At 33.3% G+C, this 21,421-nt stretch overlaps 2 protein-coding genes across 2 annotated transcripts; one reads left to right on the top strand and one right to left on the bottom strand.

Annotated features, from left to right (window-relative positions):
- Positions 1 to 1,912: 1,912 nt before the first annotated feature.
- LOC114195084 lies at positions 1,913 to 4,922 on the bottom strand. The gene is made up of 5 exons (XM_028085479.1): positions 4,720 to 4,922; positions 3,745 to 4,560; positions 2,546 to 3,521; positions 2,266 to 2,457; positions 1,913 to 2,183 (listed from the first exon to the last, which is right to left on the bottom strand). Exons 1-5 carry the CDS (start codon positions 4,920 to 4,922, stop codon positions 2,019 to 2,021), a joined length of 2,352 nt encoding a protein of 783 aa, XP_027941280.1. The 3' UTR covers positions 1,913 to 2,018.
- Positions 4,923 to 12,470: 7,548 nt separating this feature from the next.
- LOC114194542 (mannosyl-oligosaccharide 1,2-alpha-mannosidase MNS1) lies at positions 12,471 to 21,168 on the top strand. The gene is made up of 14 exons (XM_028084848.1): positions 12,471 to 12,900; positions 13,511 to 13,558; positions 14,016 to 14,201; positions 14,596 to 14,708; positions 15,132 to 15,197; positions 15,329 to 15,500; positions 16,966 to 17,055; positions 17,357 to 17,481; positions 17,635 to 17,700; positions 17,972 to 18,080; positions 18,184 to 18,285; positions 19,450 to 19,530; positions 19,603 to 19,773; positions 20,576 to 21,168. Exons 1-14 carry the CDS (start codon positions 12,742 to 12,744, stop codon positions 20,813 to 20,815), a joined length of 1,728 nt encoding a protein of 575 aa, XP_027940649.1. The 5' UTR covers positions 12,471 to 12,741; the 3' UTR covers positions 20,816 to 21,168.
- Positions 21,169 to 21,421: the final 253 nt, after the last annotated feature.

Here is a 21,421-nt window from a genome sequence, read left to right as displayed (position 1 = left end):
TTGTTGAGAATGAGGTTCCTGACGTTCCTCGGGAGGACGAGCAGGATAATGATGGTGGAGGATTTCCTGGTGGGCCGTATGATACATCTTTATTGACGCAGTACCAGGATCATGTTGCACGCATGATATGGGATGGTCAGGTGAGTAAGAAGTTTTTATATAGGTTTAATTTTTTGTTGTTGTTAAGTATTTTTATTGTTGTTTGTTTCTTCTATTAGGATCGAGCTGTGAAAGTGGTCTCCCATATTAAAAAAGTTAAGAAATTAGGACGTCCTCACCCTGCTGTTGCACCTTTTGTGTTAGCTTCGGGATTATCGCCTTTGTGCGACATTTTATATGAATATATCGACCTTGGGTTAGTATTGGGTTTCGTGGAGAGATGGCATCCCGAGACTAATACTTTTCATTTACCCATTGGGGAGATGACCATCACTTTGGATGACGTATCGTCACTTCTCCATGTTTCCATCAGTGAAAACTTTTGCTCGACTGAGAATCTTGAATATGAAGATTCTGTTCAGATTTTGACGACACTTCTTGGTGTTGACCGGGCCATGGCATGTGTGGAGCTGAATCAAAGTCGGGGTGCACAGGTCCGACTGAGCTGGCTGAGGGACTTGTATGACAGCTGTTGTGAAAACGAGCAATGGGAGTTTGCTGCACGTGCATATCTTTTGCATCTTGTAGGGTGCACGATATTTGCTAACAAAAGCGCCACCTATGTTCGTACACATTATCTGGAGCTATTTAGAGATCTCTCCACATGTCGTACATATGGTTGGGGAGTTGCTGCTCTTGTCCACTTATATGAGCAGCTAGGAGATGCCAGCTTTGCAAATACAAAGCAATTAGCTGGATATCTACCTCTTCTGCAGGTACCCATTTATATAACATTTTATTCTTTATTTCACTTGTTTTTAGTTTTATATGACAATGGTTAAATGAAATATTATTTGATACAGGCTTGGATATACGAGCACTTCCCTACATTGGGAAGGAAGCAAGTACAGGATACATATGTGGAGACTGAACCCCGTGCTCTACGTTATGTCACTGGACGCGCCATTTCCGCTATAGCTGATGTTAGAGTCCAGTTGGATGGCTTGACATATGATGGGATGATTTGGAACCCATATGTAGCACACAGAGCTGCACGACAACTGGTAACACATAGCATGTTTTCTGGCTTCCTGAGGGTTGGGACCGTCGTACAACGTCATTTGCCGGAGCGTGTGTTGCGACAATTTGGCTTCATCCAGCCTATTCCACGACCGCCTAGTTCAGTTCCCATGATGGACTTTGAGGCTATTGATGATCGGTGGAAAAAGCACGAGCAGTTTGTTGTACATCAAGTGGTCCAAGCACCAGCTCCCTTTTCATGTTCGGATGGATATTTGCAGTGGTTTAGGAGAGTCTCCCATCCATACATTTTACGTGGAGCTGAGGCCGACCGACCTAGCCTTGTGCTTGTGCCCCGACTTCGTCGGAATTTGCCAGATGACATAACAGTCCAGAGGACGTCACCGTCATCATCTTCCAGTGGTTTATTGGTATGTCACACATTTAGTTGTTCATATTATTAGTAACTATTAATATTTGACATTAACTTGTTATTATGACAGGGTCTCGTGAAACGCATTGTAGGTGGTCTTCAGCGGATGATAGACTGTAGAGATGTTACTGAGGGCACAGTTGCCTGGGATCGCACTCATGAGTTGTTGCAGATGGCTCAAGATGGACTTGAAGAGGAAGAGACTAGAGGAGGACGTAGAGTTCGAGATCGACGACCATCTACGTCTGGATAGGCGATTTATTTGTATTTGATGTTAGAGTTGACATTTGTATTGGATTTTATGTTAAGATATTTCATCTATATATGGTATTTTATATTAAGTTATTTAATGTTAGCAACGAGGCCAAAATATATCCGTCCCTTGGCCAAAGGAGTTAGAATTTTATATATTGGTAAAATAATTACAAACTACAACAGTGAAATACTTAAATACAATCAACAAATATCAGTCTTCCATGAGATCTACATAACTACGATCCACTATGTGTAAATCTAGGAATGCTTGCATCCTATCTCTATAAAATGATGTCCACCCTTTTGCCTTTGGGTAACAATTGCTAGATGATATGATATCCACTGTCGGTAATGGACAGCCTTCTTGTAGACGAACTTGTAAATACGCAATTAGTCAATAGAGAAATAAAGTTATTTATAAAAATAATATATATATATATATATATAAACATATATACCTGAACAAAATGAGAATTGTAAACATGTCCGATACAAATTAGTCGATGTTGACTTTGCGAAGTAGGTGGGGATGTACGAAGTGGGAATATAGTCAAATTCTGAACTGATGACAAGCACACGAGGATTACATTATACCGATTAGCAATCGCATACCCCATGTCTGGTATAGTCATCCACTTGTCTCGATTAGCCTGTATATAATTAATTAGATTATGATAAAACAAAATCATAAAAAACTTGTAATACATAAATTTCAACAGTGGTGTATAGAAGTTATACCCCTGATGGTGATTGAACTAGCAAAGACTTTCTCAGTTCTTCCAGACGATCATAGCCTCCAACTAACGTTGCATATTCATCTCGCCATTGGCTAAGTTCTTTGTATAGATCATGTCTGATTAGAGGCCACGACTCCTCACCCATACCCAACAATGCAGCAATGCATCTATATCCACAATGACCGTCCGCCACAACATCGACAACATCGAGTATATATGGATGAAAAACAGGATTGAACTGTTCTAGCATGGGTATTACTTTCTCTTCAATTACACGTTTGCTCTTCACCTTGTTTTCTGTTTTTGCAACAAATGTGTCTTGTCTTGAGGACTCTATGAAGGCGTCCACATGCTCAAAATAGGAGGGATCACGTTTGGTTGATTTCTTTGATCTATGAATCTTAGCTGCACCTTTCGTCTTAACTTTACTCAGTGGTGGTAACATCGATGTCATGGAAGGGCTAACTATGTCAAGTAATTTATGTTTTATGGTCACTTTTCCTGCAATATCAACTTCTTTGAAAAGATTAAGCAGTAGATCAACCTCCCTCTGAATAGATAATTGCCCTTCAGATTGTGAAGACGAGACATTGGAGAAGCTCAACCTAGTCCACATGACATGAATTTCTTGGAGAGGAATAATCCCAGGATCATATCGTGCTAATTCACACGCACATGGTAGACCATAAGTTTGTCTGAGAATGCAGCCACAACGACTACTATCGAATCCAATCTTCTTTACTCTTTCCAATTTTGGAGCAAGGAGTTCTAAGGCACATCTAGAAATATTACCCACTAATCTTCTATAACTCAATGCCTTGTAAGAGTCACTGATCAGATTTATACTTCTTTCAAAAGATGCCTTAATTTCGTTGTGTTGCAAGATAATAACGTTGTGAATTCCATCCCAACACGAACAAAGGTCTCCCATACTACTTCCAAGAACTTTCTTCAGACTCCAGTGAGCAGACTCAACCCTAGTACAATTTATACAAGGAAATCATATAAACCATTAATAAAAAAAAATTAATTAATAGCAAAATACAAACATACTTGTTTGATGTTGTATTCCCCAAATGCATAACTTTGTTCGTCCATGCCTTCACAAAGAATTTCTTATAAGGAATGATCCACGAGTCGTTAACATATTCAAAGAATACAGGTCATGGCTGGCAAACAAGCTCAAGACGATGAACACACTCGTTGAACTTTAATTCATCTTCACAGTCCATGACATTCTCCCAGGCTTGAAGTACAACATCCCATGCGTCAACAAAATTTACTAACATTTTGCACTTTGCCTGCACATTTTTTTGAATGTGGAAACGGCATAGAAGATGATAACACTGAGGGAACACCATGCCAACAGCATTCATTAGAGCAAGATCCCTATCAGTTACAATGACTTGTGGACCACCCTCGGACGTCATAAATAGACCTCTTAGCCTTTCAAGAGCCCAAATGAAATTATTTTGCTTTTCACTAGATAAAAATGCAAAAGCGGCCGAGAAAGTTAATCCCGTTGAGGTCACACCAACAATCTCAAGTAATGGCAACCGATATTTGTTGGTTTTATAGGTACTATCCATTAAGAACACAATGTTGAATGAATTTAACAACTTCACAGCATCAGGATGGGTCCAGAACAAATCGCTTACCACATCAGATTCATCAAGACATATACTAAAATGGATGTAGTGATCACGTTCCAACATCAACATTAACTGTTGTAACTCAGTTCTTGAACCTCTTATTGAACGTTTGTACCTATATCTCGCATTATACACTTGCTTCAGAGTTGTAACATTACAATCATCTTTTTCTTTCAAAGTGAGAAGTATATTTGCAGGTTTGACTTGAGATTTGGTCATATCAACAAGCAACGACTGTTCAGTAGACTTCAACCTACCCGCATAGGGGTGACCAACTAGAGTAGAAGAGACATCGTGATTATGGTAACCACATTTTACGTTCAACACCCATCCCTCCCCTTGAGAGATGGGTCTCCCTCTCAATCTAAAGGGACAATCACATTTTCTTGTCCCAGATAAACTGGGTTCTGCATCAGACTTGTATTTTCTATATTTTCCACCTCTTTCACAACCTAATAATACATGGGTCTTTCTTCCTGGTTGTCCATTGTATTTATCCGATCTTAGAATAATAACGACAAACCCAAGATTATAAGCAACCCCTCTAACCCATTTAATTAAATCTTCACGTGTTGAGAAAATATCATCGGTTGTAAAATGAGATGTATAATCTTGTTCGCAGATATCATGAACAAAATCAGAAAACTCTGACATGAGACTACAATTTTGTTGAGAATCCGCTTGAGAATCCAAGAAACTCAAATAACTAAATTCACGCTCTTCCATAATGAACTATAATAAATAAAGAAATTTTAATAAGTAAATAACCAACACACAAAATCAAATTATGAAACGGAATAGCTATTCCGTTTCACATCTTTAACACACGGATTATGTAATCCGTTTAGAAAAACAAAATTTTGGTTTCTATTTCATGTTCAAGTGTTTGGACTTCAAGTGTTTATGTGTTGGACAAAACATCCATACAAATAAGGAGCAGAAATTTCAACAAATAAGTTATTCAATTGTGATACATATGCAATGGTACGAAAATCATAATTTATACGAAACGGAACACAGAATCTGTTTCATACAGTATGAAACGGATTCTGTATTCCGTTTCATAATTTTTTTATGAAACGGAATACAGAATCCGTTTCATACTGTATGAAACAGATTCTGTGTTCCGTTTCGCATGCATTTTGATTTTTTTATTTAAACGTATTTCGTTTTGTCAAAGTTGTCTCCGTTTCATAAAATATTTTCTTATATACGTTTCAGATAAAAGCAAACAGAAGAAAAAGTTTAAGCTGGGGCTAACCTGGATGGAAACTAGCACGAGAAAGATAACAGAGTTACAACAACCTTCCTTCAAACAACGAAATAACCTTCCATCACAATATGAACAGCGGAAAGTAAAGACACTGAGAGAATAAACAACATTCTTTAAAAATAATAAATGCAAGTGATACAAACCAGAAGAGGGACCACAGCAGAGAGAGAATGAACGAACAGAGAGATTGAACGAATGAAGGAAACAGCAGAGAGAATGAACGAATGAAGGACAGACGAATGAAGGACAGAGAAATTAAAACTCTGAGCCATCACGAACCACTGAGAGAGCAAAAATTTAAATGGAAGTGAACACGGGATGGAGAAGAAACGAAACGGATTTGAAGAAGTCACGTTTTGGGGGTGCAGGATGTTGGTGACGCAGTAAATGAAATTTACTGCGTCGTAACCACTTTCACCCACTCTCTCAGCCGGTTGTAAATAAGGGTATTAGAGTAATTTTTGGGGGTACTGAAGAAATAACCAACGCTCTTCCATAATGAACTATAATAAATAAAGAAATTTTAATAAGTAAATAACCAACACACAAAATCAAATTATGAAACGGAATAGCTATTCCGTTTCACATCTTTAACACACGGATTATGTAATCCGTTTAGAAAAACAAAATTTTGGTTTCTATTTCATGTTCAAGTGTTTGGACTTCAAGTGTTTATGTGTTGGACAAAACATCCATACAAATAAGGAGCAGAAATTTCAACAAATAAGTTATTCAATTGTGATACATATGCAATGGTACGAAAATCATAATTTATACGAAACGGAACACAGAATCCGTTTCATACAGTATGAAACGGATTCTGTATTCCGTTTCATAAAAAAATTTGCAAATTTTTTTATGAAACGGAATACAGAATCCGTTTCATACTGTATGAAACGGATTCTGTGTTCCGTTTCGCATGCATTTTGATTTTTTTATTTAAACGTATTTCGTTTTGTCAAAGTTGTCTCCGTTTCATAAAATATTTTCTTATATACGTTTCAGATAAAAGCAAACAGAAGAAAAAGTTTAAGCTGGGGCTAACCTGGATGGAAACTAGCACGAGAAAGATAACAGAGTTACAACAACCTTCCTTCAAACAACGAAATAACCTTCCATCACAATATGAACAGCGGAAAGTAAAGACACTGAGAGAATAAACAACATTCTTTAAAAATAATAAATGCAAGTGATACAAACCGGAAGAGGGACCACAGCAGAGAGAGAATGAACGAACAGAGAGATTGAACGAATGAAGGAAACAGCAGAGAGAATGAACGAATGAAGGACAGACGAATGAAGGACAGAGAAATTAAAACTCTGAGCCATCACGAACCACTGAGAGAGCAAAAATTTAAATGGAAGTGAACACGGGATGGAGAAGAAACGAAACGGATTTGAAGAAGTCACGTTTTGGGGGTGCAGGATGTTGGTGACGCAGTAAATGAAATTTACTGCGTCGTAACCACTTTCACCCACTCTCTCAGCCGGTTGTAAATAAGGGTATTAGAGTAATTTTTGGGGGTACTGAAGAATCGTTGGAGGTACAGGGAGAAGGCCTCAAATATTTTAGTAACACTAAAATATTTATAAAATTATTTTTATGATATCGAGTTCACTATGTAAAAATGGTTATCATCTCCTTTCTTTATCTTTGTACAACTCTTATCTTCTCATACTCGATCAGAATATGTTTGATGTGTATTCTCTACCAAAATGAAGTCGAGGTTGTCTCGAGTTAGACAAAATCCAATGAATATAATAAATGCAATATTAATGACAAAATACTAATTACCTCTAAAATAATGTTTTTTTATATTAAATATCATATTTATTGAATCTTACCTGATTTTAGAGATAGGCAAATATATCTGTCCCCGTGGGTATTGTCCGAACCCATCTCCGTTTTGATGGGAAATTTTCGCATTGATTGGGTATGAGTATGGGTATGGGGAATCCCCGACTTGTTCAATTGAGTATGAGGATGGTTATGGGTATGTACATATCCCCGCCATAATACCCGTCCCCGTCATATCTCCGTCAGTATTTAAATTAATTAAGTAACCCTATATATATATATATATATATATATATATATATATATATTTGTTTATTTATTTTTCAATTTTTTATTTCTTCTAATTATTTGGTTTGTCATGAAACTCATTCGCATCTCCAATATATTTTTCATCTTTTTATTTATTGTATATTTTCCTTTCACATGAGTATGTTTAATACTCTCAATTTAAGTGTTTAATAGCATAAACCTTTCATTTACTAGGTAATATAAAAAAAATTCTTTACTTATTTTTATTAATTTTTGTTTCATTTGAAAAACTCTTTTGTTTCGCTAAAACAATTATTTTTCAACCATTGAGTATATATATTGATATTTGAAAAGTGTTATTAAATGTCTAAGGTATTTTTCATCTTATTATACCCTTAATTATACATTATTTTTCCTTTGTGTGATTTCTTTCAATAGTTTCTCAAATTGTTTCTAAGACATACATTTGTTAATTTTTTAATATTTTTATTTGTTGTTTATTTTCATCATGTAGAATACTATTTCAGTATATTTTATCTAATTATTTTTTATTTTCTAACTCATTATATCAATCATACTGTAATTTTTCACTATAATTGTATAAATAACTTTTATTTACTACAATACCAAAATTCAATGTAATTGCCATGAATATTTTTTTATCACCATCCAACATATATTGGAGTTCAAAAGATACAATAATCATGTTAAATTTGTTTTATTATGTTTATTATTTATTATTTGTGTCATTTTGATTAAGTGATGTATTATCATTTTTATTAGTGTATAAAAAAAGAGATTCATTAGAATTTAAAAAATTGAAGTAAACAAACATTTAAAATATATTTTAATTTTAATATTTATTTTCCTTTAATTTTTTTTAAAATTTTATCAACTAGGTTTCATTGATGTTTGCAGTTTGGAAATTTAATAAATGTTTTAGTTCTCCTGAATTTCTATTTGGTATTCCAATTTAAAATGGAAACAATTATAATTTATTTCAAAGTATTTGATATCGAAGGAACAACCATCCTCTTTATATTGAATATTTGATAATATTATGTTTCCTTTACCGTAATTTTTTATTATTTTATAAAAATTAATTAAAATTTATATTGAAGTAGTAAGGAAACGAGTATAAGTATAGATACGAGATTATACCCGTTACCCAGTGGGGATGGGGATTAAATAAAACTTTGATACCCGTTGGGTTTGGGTATGAAGATGGGGATGAATTTTTTTATGGGGATGGGTATGGGATAGTGAAACCTGTCCCCGTCCTGCCCCGTTGCCATCCCTACCTGATTTGATTTGACATGTAAAAGTAATTATCAGAATTAATTTGTCTAATGATGCTAACATGATTTTGACTGTAACTAGGTCGATATAGTGTTGATTGTAACGAAGTTGACTTTATGTCGTCCATTGTTAGAGGTGATACATCAATATGATTAAAAATATATACAAATTATCAAAATGATTTCTGAACATTTAGTCGATATGGTCTTAGATACCATTGCATAGTTATGTTCTAATTACGTAAAAGACGAAATGATATCGGATGTACATAATACATTTTTTATTTAATTATTTGTTTATAAAATATTGTTTAAAGTTATTTAATAATATTTAACATTATTTAGCACCGGAACAAACTACTTAAGATCACTTGTATAAGCACCAAGATTGCAATATGATTTTAAAAAATATATTTTAAATAAGAAAAATTAATGGGTAAATGTTTAAAATATTTGTAAAATTTATATTTTTTTTACCGAAATAATTGAGTTAAACACTAATTTTTAGCAACTATAATATCGAAGTGATTTTTTTTATATAAAGTGTTTAAATTAAAACCCCAAAAAACGAATATAAACAACTCATTCAAGTAATATAATTTTAGATGCTTTAGGTTACTACACTTCGTTTTCATATAATAATTGATCTGTTTTAATGTTTTTTCGCATACAAAAAAATTCTCTATAAGTTTAAACTATTTTATGCACAAACAGAAAATATCGTGTAAGAAAGTTTATATAAGTTACCTCGACAAATAAAAAAAAAAAACTTTGAAACATCAACTATAAAACTATTAAATTAGGATTGAAAACATATATTTGAAAAAGCTTAAAGAAAAAAAAATGAACTCATAAAACTATAAATAAAGTTCACGAAATAAAACTATTTTATATAAGTTTGTAATGATAATTAAAAAGTGTTTATGTTACTTCCTAATGTATTTCCTTTATCTTTTTTCGTAAAAGTCACACACTTAAGCTCAAGGGGTGAATTGTATTATAATTTTAGCAAATTTAATAAATGTTGGTCTTTCATGTAAAGGCACTATAATTATTATTTCTTAAATATGTGACAATGTTAGTTTATCTCTTAAAACTGGAAGAAAATAGATAATGTAATATAAACATTTTTAGCAAGAGTTTATTAATAGTGTAAAATTTAGATAATGTAGACAAAATTTCATGGTTCATGCACATATAATTTACATAGGACTTCCTCAAATAAAAAATATATACTTTTAGTACATATGTAAATCGTATTTAAAGTCTATAAATTAAAATTAAAAAATTACTTTATTCTTAGGTTTATTCAATTATACAATTTTAAAATATAAAAAATGATTTATATATTTAACCTGTAAAATATTTAATTATGTTTGGTGGTGATATCATACAACTTGAAACTCAAACATAGATATAAAAAATATGATTTAATGTGAACTATTTGTAAATACTCTCATATGATCAATTCGTATAAGATTGCAATTAGTGAAAAAAATAAAATAGATTCTGACTCATGTTGTCACCATTATGTTATGATTAGGTTTTGGTAGAAAATAATTATTAGGTGATTATGTTGCACATAATTAATATGACAGACAAATAGTTAAGTCATGTTCTATTGATGTAAAATAAAGATGATAATTTGAGTTACTAAGATTAACTTTAAAAATTAACAAAAATATTTAAAAGTTTAGTAAAATGGATTAAACAACGATGATACTGTTGTAGTTAAATTAATGTTTTCAAACTGAATTTATAAAAAAGTCAAATATAGTCAAGTGACAATTTTTTTATACAATAATTTTAAAAAATAATAGCTATGTGTAAAATTAATTATAAATTTCAAATATCATGTATGAATAATAATTTAGTTGCAACGAGGATAAAAAAGGTTAAAGGTAAAATCTTTTAAAATGCTTGGTTTATACCAAATTTTAATTACAGATTAAAAATTTGAACTTAATTTAAATTCAGTCACATTACAACTTTTTTTTTACTGATATTTCATGAAATTGTTTCATATTATATTATTATACCAATGACTTTAAAATATTTACATCTCGGAAATAATTTTAGTTTATTAACTAATCATATACAACTAATTCCTTGATAATCATCTCATAAAACATTTATGCTATGAAAATTTTGAACATAGTACCACCCACTCAAATTATTTTTGTAAAATAAAAAAGTTGATTTAAGGTGATCGATGTTCATGGTTTAACGATGATAATTTATGTAATAATGTTAAATTGATTTTTTGTCACTAATAATTTTAAATTTACTTTTGACGGTGTTATGCTAATAAGTTAGATATTTTAAACCGAATAACATAAATACATTGTGTAGTGTAATCCCTCATAATAGCCGATTAGCGTTCAAAGAAGTTTATAGCGTCGATCAATGCCAAATTACGTACTCTAGCCATATCGTTGGTTGTTTAGCGATCTAATAATTGAGGTTTAAAGTTGTGACTAATTGATGTGACAATTTCTCCGGAGTGATGATAAGAGTTCAACAACCAAGTGGTCGCAGGCCGCGAGAACCAACTGGACCGAGTGAGCTTATGCCACATTTGCTTTGCAACAACTAACTGAGAATCACATTGAGACTCTTCTTAGATGCTTGCAAGCGCGACTGCACACTGGCAACACCAACCATGACTTGCCATTCTCATCTGGCTGTTAGGCACAAAGTCGCGACCAATCAAGTTGTATACGTACATCACGTCAGTCGGACGGTCGCAAGAGAAGAATTAAGCATATGTAGTTAAGGTAAAACATGTAAGTAATCAAGTTTAAAAAGTAATTGGGTCTCTCAACGAAACCTTAATTTCATGCCATATAAAAAATTATAAATAGGACTCGAGGTAAGTTGATAAGAATTTTACTTCATATTTATTACAATATTAATTGCTAAATTCAACATACTCAACCTGACTTAAGCATACAAGCCTAGTTGACAAGTATCCGATCCTCTGATCAACCGGACGAGAAAAGGAAACAAAGAACGAGCAATGACAAAGAAAAAAAAAAAGGAAAACAAACCTATTCAAATAGACGCCTAACCTCTCTACTCAAAACACAATGAATTTTTTATTCAAAGTTAGTAACTATTTTAAGTGAAAAAAGATTCAATCATACAAATTTATTTGGATAATAAGATAATATTTCAACTATAAAATATAATAACTAACATTCAAATATAATTATAAAATATTAAATATCTCGTGTACAACAATTGGTTCCAAGATTTAGGCCAAACGATGTGGGACTGTACTGGATATGCATACGCTGTATTAGTATTAATAATATTAAACTCGTTAGCAAATAATGTTAAATTTAATATTAGTCTTAACATCTAAATACATAATTACCATTTTTAATTAATTAGTATATGTTAGTCAAATAACATTAACAATTATAAAATAATTAGATTTGTTAGAAGGTCTTATAAAAAAAGGAAGAAAGAAACACTATTCTATCTAAAGAGTTTGGTAGTGTTTTATGAAAAGGAGAAGAAGCTAAATTATTAATTAAAATTAAAATACGGAAATTTTTTACAAGTTCAGTTTTTTTTTTTTTTTTTTTTTTTTTTTTGTGATAAGGTGATTTTGGTAAATATGAAATCTGTGTTGTGTTGAATTTTCATTTCTGTTTTATAGGAATTGACTTGAATTGAGCAATGGGAGAATTGAAGTCTCTGCTTCGTCTTCATCTGCTCTGCAATTTTGCAGACTGAATTGAAGAAAAGAAGGGAACACAAATCTTCTTATAAACCCTCAAAACTCAGTGTTCAGATTCCGACAAACAGATACGTATATTTGAAGAAACAAACGACCGGCCGTTTTGTTCCTTAAAAAATTGTGGGTCTGCAACAAAAACAGGGACGAGGTTGGTGTGAACCTTAGATCTTGGTTTGGGAATGGCGAGGGGTAGTAGATCAGTGACGAGCAGCAGCTGGAGGTACTGCCACCCTTCCTATTACCTGAAGCGCCCGAAGCGTCTAGCTTTGCTCTTCATCGGTTTCGTTTGCGTCTCTTTTGTGGTGTGGGACCGTCAAACGCTGGTCAGAGAGCACCAGGTACGTGCTTTCAGATTTCGATCTTGTTATTTTTCCATGATCTTTGCCAATACCTGTGTGCATATTCTGTTTGTGTTGTTGATTTTTCGTGATCGCCGTCTTGTATACAGCAAAGAAATCGATGTGGGACAGTACCGTTGGATGGATTGTTTTATGGGGGAGGGAAGTTCATATTTGTAGAATTGAATGGTTGGGGTGGGTGTGTGGCGAAAATTAGATTCCTTTTTAATATCATTTCTGCAATATAATATGGGTATGTTTGGAGAGCATTGGACGTGTTTATGAGAGATTCTCTTGTGGAAATATTGAACTTTTTTTTGTAGCAGAGAAACTCCTAAAAACTCTCAAACGCACTTCTGTTGTATCGAAACAGACTCTAAGTAGATGTGATGTGAGATTTCATATTTAATTCCTGCGAACTACCAGAATTAGAAGTACTGTTAGTTAGACAGAATACTGTAATAACAGACGGTGATTATCTGGTTTAACTAGGACGTGCTATTTTTTACTTGATTTACAACTTTGTTTTCAGTGTATCTTTGTGAAGGGAGGATGATTTTTTTTTTTTTTTTTTTTAAACTTCGGTGTATAACGCATCTGCTAAATACAGGTTGAAGTTTCTGAGCTGCGGAAAGAAGTGACTGATTTGCAACATTTGGTAAGAGACTATCAGATTTTGGGTGTGTTGACTCTTCTGCTACATTTAGCCCTGTCTGTTGTTACCAAGAAGCATTTCACTTTTGTTTTGGAAAGAATAAACACAAGCGATGAGATAGGATTTACATATACTGCATTTCCTACATGAATACTGGTTTAATCTGATTGAAATCTGATAGAGCCTTAGGAAAACCTCACTGCAAAAGCTAGCTGCTTGTAGTTGGAGAGCCCAAGGCCTTGTAAACCTCACACTAGAAACCCATACTTCTTAATAAAATCCTCCTGTGTGAACTCTCATTTTGCATTCAATCTTGCATAAAGCTATTATTAGCTAGTATAATACTTTTGTTGTAGTTCTTTCTACGGCCAAGGATTCTTATTTGATGAATGTAATATTGTGTTACGAAACTTTTTTTCTTTTAATCTTCTTGGGAGCTAAGTAATTACACTTATTGCAGCTGGGTGAGTTAAATAACAAACAAGATACTTCTGGGAAGATTGACCTGAGTACTAAAGTTACCAAGTCCATTAAAGAGGTGCTAGATGACCCCATTGATATCCAGAGGAGGGAAAAAGTAAAAGAAGCAATGCTTCATGCTTGGGGATCTTATGAAAAGTATGCATGGGGCCAGGATGAACTTCAGGTATGTGATTCTCTATTATGAACTCATCAACCTTTCACTCTTTATTTAATGATAGTTTTTATAAGTATTTTCCATTTTGTGTTCTTTCAATATGCCTAAAGTATCTGTTGCAAGGCTTCAAGTTCAGTTTCTTTCCATAGATGTAAATATCATGGAGGTCTTGCCATATGAGGCTTTAGTTCTCTTGTATTTTTTTCTTCCGTTCTAAAACATGTAACAACAGTTTATGATCGATGTGACAAAAAAATAAGGATTATGCATTTATGCCTCAAAGCCATTAGTAGGCTAATAGATGGCCCACTTTTTCTTTCATTGCATAATCATCTAAAATATAATTATTTTATCCATTCTCTAAATTAATATTTTTTGAAATTAACTTTTTTTGTGCCACTAGCCTCAATCAAAGAGTGGTGTCAATAGCTTTGGAGGTCTTGGAGCAACATTAGTAGATTCTCTTGATACGCTATATATTATGGGTCTCAATGAGCAGTTTCAGAAGGCACGAGAGTGAGTGCACCTTGTGACTCTAATAATATGAACTTATAATCTTGTCATTTTTACTTCACTCATATCTCTCACCCTATGTTTGGAATCAATAGTAGGGAGGTTTCTAAAGTTATATTTGGCGAGGATACTTGCATGCTGAGTAGAAAATTCAGTTTATTTGTTTTCTGTTTTTCTCTTTCAATTTTTAATGCTCTGCCCAGGGCAACTACATGCCATATAGTTCAACTCCTAAGATTTCTGATATGTATTTATTTGCCCTACACTCACTCTTCATTGCTGAATTTTCTTTTTCTGAATGGACACATAGTAGTTATCTGTATTTATTTTAGTTTCTTGCTATATTCATCTGTTTAATGTTTTAGTGAAATACTCTTGGTTGTATTTTGTTGCATTCCTTGTCATAATGAGAAATTGCTCTGACAGATGGGTTGCGAACTCTTTGGATTTTAACAAGGACTATGAAGCAAGTGTTTTTGAGACAACCATAAGGTTACTTTATAAGGTTTACTTTGCAGTTGAAGTCCCTTCCCCATTGACCAAATTATATTTTTTAACCAGTGTTAGACAACTAATAATATTTTATTACTTTTCTTCATTGGTCTATTTCCACCACAATCCAGAGTAGTAGGTGGTCTTCTTAGTGCATATGATCTTTCAGGCGACAAAGTTTTCCTTGACAAAGCTAGAGAAATTGCAGACAGATTACTGCCTGCATGGAATACGCCTACTGGAATTCCTTACAACATCATTAACTTGTCACATGGACGAGCACACAACCCTAGTTGGACTGGGGTAAATTTTAGAATTTTGTTTATGCATTTCAGTCTTACTGAATACCAGGGGATTTGGAATATTACTTCAATGGAATGTAGTCCTTGATTTTAACTACTTGGAATTGTTTACATTTTTATTATCCTTAGGGTTGTTAGCTAGGAGGAATTTTTTGTCATCCCCAGGAATTCCTGGGGATAATTAATTGGAAATTATGATATACCTAGGAATGATTAAATTTTATTTGGTTGGTGAAAAATGTGCTGGAAATGTTTATACAATTTTTTTTTTTAAATTAGGAGGTGATGTGTTATTTTTATCACAATCTGACTTGTTATTACATTAAATGATTTAATAAAAGTAACATGATATTTTTTTTAGTAAATTTTTGTTTTTAATTGTGAATGTTAATTTCCGACCTTCTCCCATGGGCATGCTTTTTGTGAGAAACTTCGCTAAAGCCCTTTCTCGAAAAACTGTCTCATGGGAATGTTATTTTATGAAAAAGCAAACCAAATAAGGGTAACATACTTTCCTAACTTCATACACCCAGGAAACTAAAAATTTTCGTTTTACCAAACACCCCCTTAGAGCCAAGAGATGTGACTTTGATGGCTTATACAATCTCTGGTCTTATTTTTTAAGCTTTGATATTATAGTTACAAGTTATTTTTTATGTTCATGCTTCAGACCGGTTTTCAAGCAATTGATGAAAATACATCTGTTATTCAAGGCAGTTTTGGATGAGTATTTAATGGAAAACAAAATTTATTTTGGGTGCACGTTTTTTTTTTTTGCTTTAACACGGTTCTCAAGAAGTTCCCTTTTTGCTTTTGAGCAGTCTATCCTTTCAAAATTAGCTTTAGCTTGGTCTTTTATCTAAGAATCATAAAGTGGTATATTTACAGTCTTCTAATTTGCGATCATGTCTAACTCAACCATACAAAACCTACTTCTAAAGTGAAGGTTGTCCCAATTTATACATTATATTTTGGTCATATTTTAGATAATGTGTGATCTTCAACACACTCATCTTATGCCCGTAACTGGACTCAAGTGTGAAGTTTATATGACTTGACATCTGCTAGTGGTCCAATGATGAAAAGTCAATTATGAGAGGGTCCATAGGTCCAACAACAAACATTAGTGTCGATTCTAATACTATTTTTAGAATTTGAGTTTTGGTCTACCTTTATTAAAAAAAATCTAGTTTCTAACACGGTCATCTCCCACTTACATATTTTGCCAAATTTCTAGATGATGTGAGATGTCCAACTAATAGAATTTTATGTGCATAGCAAAGGAACACCTATGGGATATTTTTGGCTGAGTATTGGTGATGAAATTACTATTTTATTCCATTGTAGAAAAGCAGTATTTCATCCCACTTGTATTTAAAGGCATGGATTTTTGTTACTTGATACTGCAAGTATCATTGACACCCTCATCACAGTCTCTAATTCCTTTTTGTTTGTATTTTGTTAAGGGTGAGAGTATCTTGGCAGATTCTGGTACTGAACAACTTGAATTCATTGCTCTATCTCAAAGGACTGGAGACCCAAAGTATCAGCAGAAGGTTTTTAACTTTCATTCTATATGTTCTATTTTTTCAAAGGACTAGATTGGAGTGATGATTTACATTTATGTTGGTTGAAAAGAGATGTAGTTACAGGCAGACATTGCAGTGGTGGAAAACTTTAGTGTTAAAATATGCTAAATTGATGCCACACTGTTTGTAGCACTGCTACTAGAATTATTTGGAGCTATTTTAGCTAAAGGAAGTTACTTGTTTATGCCAGTATGCCTTTCATTTGTATATTGCATGTGCAAGCCATTTTTCTAGCAGTGCACTGATTGGTTGCACCATGCTTTTTCAGGTGGAAAACGTAATTACCCGGCTAAATAAAACATTTCCTGATGATGGATTACTTCCCATCTACATTAATCCTCATAGTGGGGCAGCAGGCTACTCTCCTGTCACATTTGGTGCCATGGGTGATAGGTATTAATACAATTTTTAGCAACGGTATTTTGTGTGATATGATCATAGCAAACTTCTGAATTTATTCATATGATCTTGATTTTGTTGAATTCTAATAATTTTATCTGTATTTTTTAATTTGGGCTATTGGTGATTGACACAATCTTGTTGCAGTTTTTATGAATACTTGCTCAAAGTTTGGATACAAGGGAATAAAACATCGGTCGTAAAACATTATAGGTGAGAATAATGCATGAAGATTATCACGTCTTCTGCCCTTTGGGTTGATATGTTAATTGATGAATTCATAATTGAATCCATGTCATTTTAATAGACAGTATTAGGTAAAATCTAATTTTATTTCCTTGGATTGGTGAGAGAATTTCTATGTTAGTCTTTAGAATTTTAATGGCCAAATCATTTCAATTTTTCTTTCACATAAATATTGAGTAAGTGCAAGTATTCTTTAACTCATATTTTCGTCCATTTCTTTTGGGAATTGTGAAAGCAGAGATATGTGGGAGAAATCAATGAAAGGTCTGTTAAGTTTGATTCGGAGATCAACACCGTCTTCTTTTGCTTATATATGTGAGAAGAATGGAGGATCTCTCACCGACAAAGTATGATAATATCACTCTTACAGTACTTTTATTGTCATGTTTAGTGTTTACCATATGAGGTGCTGCTTTTGGCATAAATTTTCATTCAATTGTGTACCTGCAGATGGATGAATTAGCATGCTTTGCTCCGGGAATGATTGCGTTGGGATCATTTGGTTACAGTGCTGCTGAGGATTCACAGAAGTTTCTGTCACTTGCAGAAGAGGTATATTTTGATAGCCTATTTAATTTAATAAACCCTTATGTACTTGTTCTGTTGATTGACTGAGTTTTGGTCTTGATCTGTCAATTTACATATGCTCTTCACACCTATACAAGCTTTGTAATTTTTTTCTGCTTAGGATTTGCTATGCTGATATGAAAACAGCTGCTTGGAATCAAATCATGATGTTATCATTTTCATTTATATGTTATTATGTATGATCTCGGGCAAATTAGCATGCATTTTCAAAGCCTATTTTAAAGTGTTGAGAGGGATGGATGTCTCTGTCTTTGTTTACTCTTAGGCAATCTGTTTTGCCTTTCTTCACGCAAGGAGTTTATCATTGGTTTAAAACAGAAAATTTGTTGTTAAGAATTGGCCTTTAAGCCTAACTCAACCGGCTTGTAAAGTGAGGTTTGCATCCATTTATATATTGTAAATTGGTCTTATTTCTGGTCAATGTCTTACTTCCAACACACCTTCCTCACACCGTATATATACATCTCGAGCATGGACTAAACATTAATAGGTGGTTCGATGGCGGGTGGAACAATAGATCCAACAAATAACAAATTTTGCTAGGATAGGCTCTAACATCATGTTTAAGAAGTGAACTTTATGCCTAAGTTAATCCCATGAAATGGGTTTGTAAGGTGAGATTTGCACCCACATATATGCTCTAAGTAGTCAATTTAGAACTTACAACCCCTCTCATGCCGAGGTATATACATCTTGAACATGAGACTGAGGATTAATGGGTAGTCCGATAGTGGGTGATACGGTAGGCCTAACAAACAACAAATCTTGCCAGGATAGGTTCAAACTCATGGCTTTGATGCCATGTTAAGAAGTGGACTTTAAGTCTAACTGAATCCTATAAAACTGGCTTGTAAAAGGAGGTTTGCATCCACTTATATATATTGTAAATTGACTTTATCTTTAGTTGATGTGGGACTTTCAACATTTGTTGAGCTATAACTAAGAATTTTGTTGTCATTCTTATAATTATGAAATGTGAGTGGAAGTAGTGGCAGTGTGTGATGCTTTTATATGAGACGACCTGTATGGAATCACACTATGCATTACTTCTTCGGTGCATGTGGATATTTTATCGTGCAATGGTATCAATATGAGGTAATCACTGATGATATGTACCTTTCTTTGCAGCTTGCTTGGACATGTTATAACTTCTACCAATCAACTCCAACAAAATTGGCTGGAGAGAACTATTTCTTTCATTCTGGGCAGGTTAGTTATTAGTTTATTTGTGCCATGAAGTTTGAAATGTGTGTCATCTGAAATTTATTTTTGAATTTGAAGGACATGAGTGTGGGCACGTCATGGAACATACTGAGGCCTGAGACAGTTGAGTCCCTCTTTTACCTTTGGCGTCTAACTGGCAACAAAACATACCAAGAATGGGGTTGGAATATATTTCAAGCTTTTGAGAAGAACTCCCGCATAGAGTCAGGCTATGTTGGACTGAAGGATGTAAGCGCACTTCTATTGGACACCTAATAATGCGTTTTTTGTATTCAGTACTTCCTATAAAAAGTTTGAATTCTCCGGTCTGGTTCATCAGTGAAAGCATTTATTGAACTAGGCACTTTGATAGATGAGATAGAGACATTCTACGTGTTTTTCTCAATTAAATGCTTAACTTATTTTCATAGGCCATAGGTGTTGAAAATTATGTTGTTTTTAGGTTTTGGACAAATCTTTCCATAAACACTTCAAATAGAGAAAATTGGGAAGGAAAAGAAATGAAAAGATTTTCTTTATAAACTAAAATTAACTGATACACAAGTTAAAAAACAGGAATTTAGAAAATTTTCATGACAACTTATACAAATTATGCATAAACTAAAAAAAAAGAAACTTAGCTTATGAACAAACTCATTTAATTTTTTCTTCCTAAGGCTTGTTTAGATAGACTTCTAAGACAGAAAAATAAGTAGAAGAAATGAAATGACTGTCCAGATGTTAAAATTAGTTTATGCATAAGCTAATTTGTAGAAGTTTTCTCCTTTTGACTTCCCTAAATTTTTAATTTTTAACTTGTACATAAAGTCAATTTTAACTTAAAGAATTTTATTTATTTATTTATTCTTCTTCTTTTTCTGTCCTAGTAAAATTCTTGGCATTGTTGACATGAGTCATTGCTTCTTACTCCAATGATTTCTGCCAATTTTCTTTCTTGCTTCCTTTGATGTTTGTCTAATGCTTGACCCATTTAACATTCCTGGCAACTATTTTGCTTACTCATTTAGCATCACTTGTTCAAATTTCTCAGGTTAATAGTGGAGTCAAAGACAACATGATGCAAAGCTTCTTTCTTGCAGAGACCCTGAAGTATTTTTATCTTCTCTTCTCGCCTTCTTCAGTCATCCCATTAGATGAATGGGTATTCAACACAGAAGCCCATCCTCTGAGGATTGTGACCAGAAATGAAGGGGGATTTGATAAGAACTTAAATGAGAAGCAAAAACCTTTTTCTAGAATAGGTGGCAGAAAAGAAGGTCGATCAGGTTAGATATCCATTCTTCTCTAATCATTGCTGATTGAACCCCTTTTACCAAATCTGTAGAACAGCAGATTGTTCTATTATGGTGGCTTGTAAGATGTCAGAATTTTCTCATTGGGAGGGGTAATTAGGGTTCATTCAGCCACAAAACACCATCTAATATAGGAAATAGTTCTTCATTGATGTTCTTAAAATGGGTTTATTGAAGGTGGAACTGAACTTTGATTGATGAATGACCCTTTTGAAATTCACCGTAGGAGCTTGTTGCCCTTTATTTTTTATTATATTTTTCTGGAACCAAATTTTCAGGGTTCTATTGAGGCAATATATCCACGAAATACAAGATAATCCTTGCATGTTTACCTTTTTTTTCTTTATATTGCATTACTTTTTTTCTTTATATTGCATTACTTGTTACTGAATTTTGAGAGAAAAGCAAGATAGTTATGGTATTATAAGTGGTTCTGTCTTCAACCATTTTCTAGGGTTTTTTTTTACAAGAAAGAAAGCCTTCACTGTTTGTTGTATGTGAACATGGTTAATATCATTTTGATGTCTGTTCACTAATATTAATATTTGGAAGAATTAACCATACAGTTACCTCTTGGAAATCAC

This window comes from Vigna unguiculata, chromosome 8 (assembly GCF_004118075.2).
Source record: "Vigna unguiculata cultivar IT97K-499-35 chromosome 8, ASM411807v1, whole genome shotgun sequence".
Taxonomy (NCBI): Eukaryota; Viridiplantae; Streptophyta; class Magnoliopsida; order Fabales; family Fabaceae; genus Vigna; species Vigna unguiculata.
The sequence above is the reverse complement of the archived record's forward strand: the minus strand, read 5'-3'. Positions and strand labels throughout refer to the sequence as shown.